Below are 3,914 nucleotides of genomic sequence, written 5' to 3'. Positions count from 1 at the left end.
CCGCTGCGGGACCGACCGGGCCGTCCGTCCCGGGTGCCGCTGAAGAAGCGCGAGCTCCCCGCTCCTCTTCCGAAGAGCGCAGGCACGCGGGCCGGAACGACGGGGCGTGGCTTCGGCCTCCCTCCCGTGCTTGGCTAGCCAGCCCGGAAAACTCGACCCCTCTCGCAGGGGGCTGCGCCCGCCGGGGAGCGCGGAAGGCGAGGGAAGGGGTCCGCGCGAGAGGCAGCGAGCCGAGCGAGCTCCCGGCCCCGCCCCGTCCTCTCCGCTCGGCCTCGCCATAGGCGGGCGCTCCCGCGTGGGGGTTTCCATGGAGACGAGTCGCTAGGCGCCCGGCTCGTGTGTGGGAGCCGAGCTCAGAGCAAGCCGGGAGCCCCGGAGCGAGAGAAGCCGGGAGGCTGCAGGCAGCCGGCGCCTGTCTGTGCCGACGCGCAGAAGACCCTAAGGCGGCGCCGGGGCCACCTGAGGGCGGTCCCCCCCTCCCTGGTGCGGACGGCCGCCCGGCGGCGGCGGCGGCAGCCCACGGGTCCCAGCCCTTGAGAATAAAGGGCGGGCTGGGACTGGCGCTGGGAAGCAGCCAGCCTGCCGGCCGGGCTGGAGCGGCGCAGGAGAGCTTCGTCGGCCATCCCGTGCCAAGGAGCCCCTGTCCCGCCCTCGAGGTCGAGGGGCGCAGTTGCCCTCTCCGAGGCCCCCAGTCCGGCTCTAGAGCCGGGGCTGAGCTGAGGGCACCAGTTTCCCAGTTCAGGGAAGCTGTTCGCGGGAAGACCCGGCGGCAGCAGCATCAGTTCCAGCCCTGGCAGGGGGCATTGCCAACCAGAGAGCCCTGGTCCTAACCCCGGGAAGCCAGCCTCGTGGGCAGGGGCCTAGGGGGCCGCCATGTCTCCTTGGAGCCCACCAGGCCGAGGTGGCGGCCTTCGTCCTGCCAGCAGCCTCCCTTGGCTATGAGGATGGGCAGTGGTGGGTCCTCAGGCAGGGAGGAGCGGCTGCCGTCGGCTGCAGAAGAGCAGTTGAGCGGCGGGGATCAGATGCTGGAGCTCTCTGGGCGGCACTTGAGGAAGCTGCCAATACCGGTGTGTGCCCTGAGCACCCTCCAGAAGCTCTACATCAGTGGCACGGGGATAACCGAGCTGCCGGAAGAAATAGAGGGGCTACAGGAGCTGCGCATCCTAGCGCTGGACTTTAACAAGCTGGAGGAAGTACCTGAGGCTCTGTGCCGCCTGCCCCATCTGACTCGCCTCTACCTGGGCAGCAACCGCCTCTTTGGGCTTCCTGCAGAGTTCTGCCAGCTGACGACCCTCCGCTGCTTGTGGATTGAGAGCAACTACTTGTACCACTTCCCCCGGGTCCTGCTCCAGATGCCTGGACTACAGTCCCTGCAGATGGGGGACAACCGACTCAAAACACTGCCAAATGGCCTGCCACGCATGAGGGGGCTTCGGGGACTCTGGCTGTACGGGAACCGCTTTGAGGAGTTCCCGAAGTCTTTGCTGCGCATGACCCAGCTTCACATCCTTGACCTGGACCGCAACAAGCTCACTGAATTTCCCGACTTGAGTCACCTGCGGAGGCTTCGGCTCTTCTCCTATGACCACAACCCAGTGGAAGCACCACCTAGCGTGGCCGACACGGTCATTGTGGTGGGTGAGGGAGCTCAGGAGTTTATGGAGGCTAGGGAGGAACGTCTCCAGGCCGTTCAAGAGCAGGAAGAGGAAGAGCAGGAGGAGAACGAATCTGAAGTTCTGCAGGCCAATATGAAAAATGACTCCTCCATGTTGGATGATGGGGAGGGCAGTTACTCTGCCTTGGAATGCTCTCCAGAGGAGACATGAAATGGGTATAACAACAACAACATGGTTGCTGCTCCAAAAATCTGGTGGATATCAATAGGCTCTCAATTGTACTACAGGGAATTAGGAGCTGGGCATGCACTGTCACTGGCCTCCAGAACCACTGTCTCCAAGGTAGGATCATCGGCAACTGTTGACCATGGCAGTTGCCAATCCCTTGTAAAGGACAACTAGTCCTCAGAAAACATGCTGTGTTTATTTCTGACTGGAACCATGGCATTCTCAGTCCCATATATCTGTAATGAACGATGGGTAACTTTATTCCTTGTGAGCACCCAGGGTACAAGGGATGGGATGGGAGGTAGGGGCAAATTATTCTAACAGATAATTCCATTGCACCAAATCTTTGAAATGATCATCCTTTGTCCCTGACTCAAGGCATGGATAATGGTCACATTATAGTGAAGGCAGCACATCAAATTGACTTTAATGCTGTGACAGTCTGGTATCCGTGGGTGATCCTCAATCTGGTTGGCTGACATGCTACATGAGTCTCAACGACAAGACAGGATAAAGCCATCTTGTTTATTTATCCCCCCCCCCCCGAAATCTGAGCCCTGGAGGGCTGCAGAGTTGAGAATGTGAATGTAAAATCTTTCGTCCCAGGAATTTTTATCCTACTACTGGAATTAGACTTGGACTGCTCCTTCCAGCTGTCAGGTTTGAGAAGAAGCTCATGTGAAACCCTTTTTTGTGCACAGAGCTATCCATCCTGGAAAAAGCGTTGCCTCCACTCTTTGTATGGTGGGAAAGGAGCTGTGTGCGTTGCCCTGCTGCTTTCCTGGACTTTCTATTCCCTTAAAAGGGCACAGAAGCAAAACTGATATGACCTGGGCCACTGCAGACTTGCGTGGATCTTGGGCTATAGAAGGATGGCAGCCCCGGGACATTGTCCTATCTTGGAGGGTGGCAGGGTCATTCTTGTGGGGGCTCTGAAGCTTGATTGTGGGGGAACTTGGGCTAGATTTGTATTAAATCTAAGCAATAAAAGCACATCAAAGGGAAAGTGAGAGAGCCAGAGTGGGAGCGGGGGAGGGGAACACTAATTCTCAGGGAGATTGCTCCAAAAGCAGGAGACCAAAGCTGTTGGGCGAGCTGGGGCTATTTTTAAAGTGTGTTGTAAATGAGGTTATAACACCTGGTGAAAGGAAACAAGTTTCTCAGGCATTCATGTTATTTATATATATAAAAAACTTTCTTTCCTCTGCCTGTTTCTGATCAGAGCTTCATTCCCCTCTGCACCTCTGTCTTTTTCTCATTCTGAGTCTCTGCCTCTCAGATTTTTTTGCTCCCCCCTCCCATGCTTCTTCCCTGTGTAGCTCTGCTGTTTCCCTTCCTCATTCCTCCAGTACACACCTCTTTGTCAGCTGTGTTTGGTCTCTCTCTGGACTGATTCCACTATGCTCAGTCTCTACGGCATGGCGTGCTAGCCAGACACTGCCAAAGTGTTTGGATTAATGTCAGAGAAATAATGAACATTCAGGTTATGTCGTCTCATTTTATTACAGTTTATTTTTATTTATTGGCTGGTTGCCAGTCACAAAACATGTTACTTTTGTCATCTGTTTTATATTACGCACCCCTCACCCAGTTTTACTGATTCTGATACTGTGGGGAAGGGTTTCTCTTATTTTGAATGTTGTGCAAAGATATGGAATGCAAAGTATCAGTTTCACTCTTTCTTTTTGGGCTGGTTACAGAAAGCAGCATACAAAATGTATTCACGCCCTTATTAGTCCAACCACACAATCACCATATTTTTTTTCTTTTTAGATGTCTCTTACCATACAACTGTGGTCACACACCTGGGTTTCTTCATGTGCAGCTTCTACCTGTCAGCCATGTGGTGAACTCCACTGAACTAGTAACAATTTATTGTTGAAATCTGCATCCATTTTTAGCATCACAGAGTTTACTGCAGTAAGCTATGCCAATTGTGTGAATAGGCTTCTGTTTGAACTCTTGGTTTGCACTTTGTCACAGCTGACTGCAGACTTGGCAAGAGCCAGGTTGAGCTTTATACGATCCATCCCAAGTAGGTCAGTGTTTCCCAAACTTTTCCCCCTCATT

The 3,914-nt window shown here is 54.4% G+C and overlaps 1 protein-coding gene across 1 annotated transcript; it reads left to right on the top strand.

The window, feature by feature from the left end:
* The first annotated feature begins 344 nt into the window (after positions 1 to 344).
* Positions 345 to 3,045, top strand: LRRC10B (leucine rich repeat containing 10B). Its single transcript, XM_084858670.1, has one exon. The coding sequence runs from the start codon at positions 939 to 941 to the stop codon at positions 1,824 to 1,826; it is 888 nt and encodes a 295-aa protein (XP_084714796.1). The 5' UTR covers positions 345 to 938; the 3' UTR covers positions 1,827 to 3,045.
* The last annotated feature ends 869 nt before the right edge of the window (positions 3,046 to 3,914 follow it).

Source organism: Heloderma suspectum, chromosome 1 (assembly GCF_057233095.1).
Source record: "Heloderma suspectum isolate Gila_16-S chromosome 1, 16-S_ref, whole genome shotgun sequence".
NCBI lineage: Eukaryota > Metazoa > Chordata > Lepidosauria > Squamata > Helodermatidae > Heloderma > Heloderma suspectum.
The sequence above is the reverse complement of the archived record's forward strand: the minus strand, read 5'-3'. Positions and strand labels throughout refer to the sequence as shown.

Bases quoted from the DNA above. Each gene is read 5' to 3' on its own strand.
- LRRC10B (XM_084858670.1), top strand. From the start codon at position 939: ATGAGGATGGGCAGTGGTGGGTCCTCAGGCAGGGAGGAGCGGCTGCCG.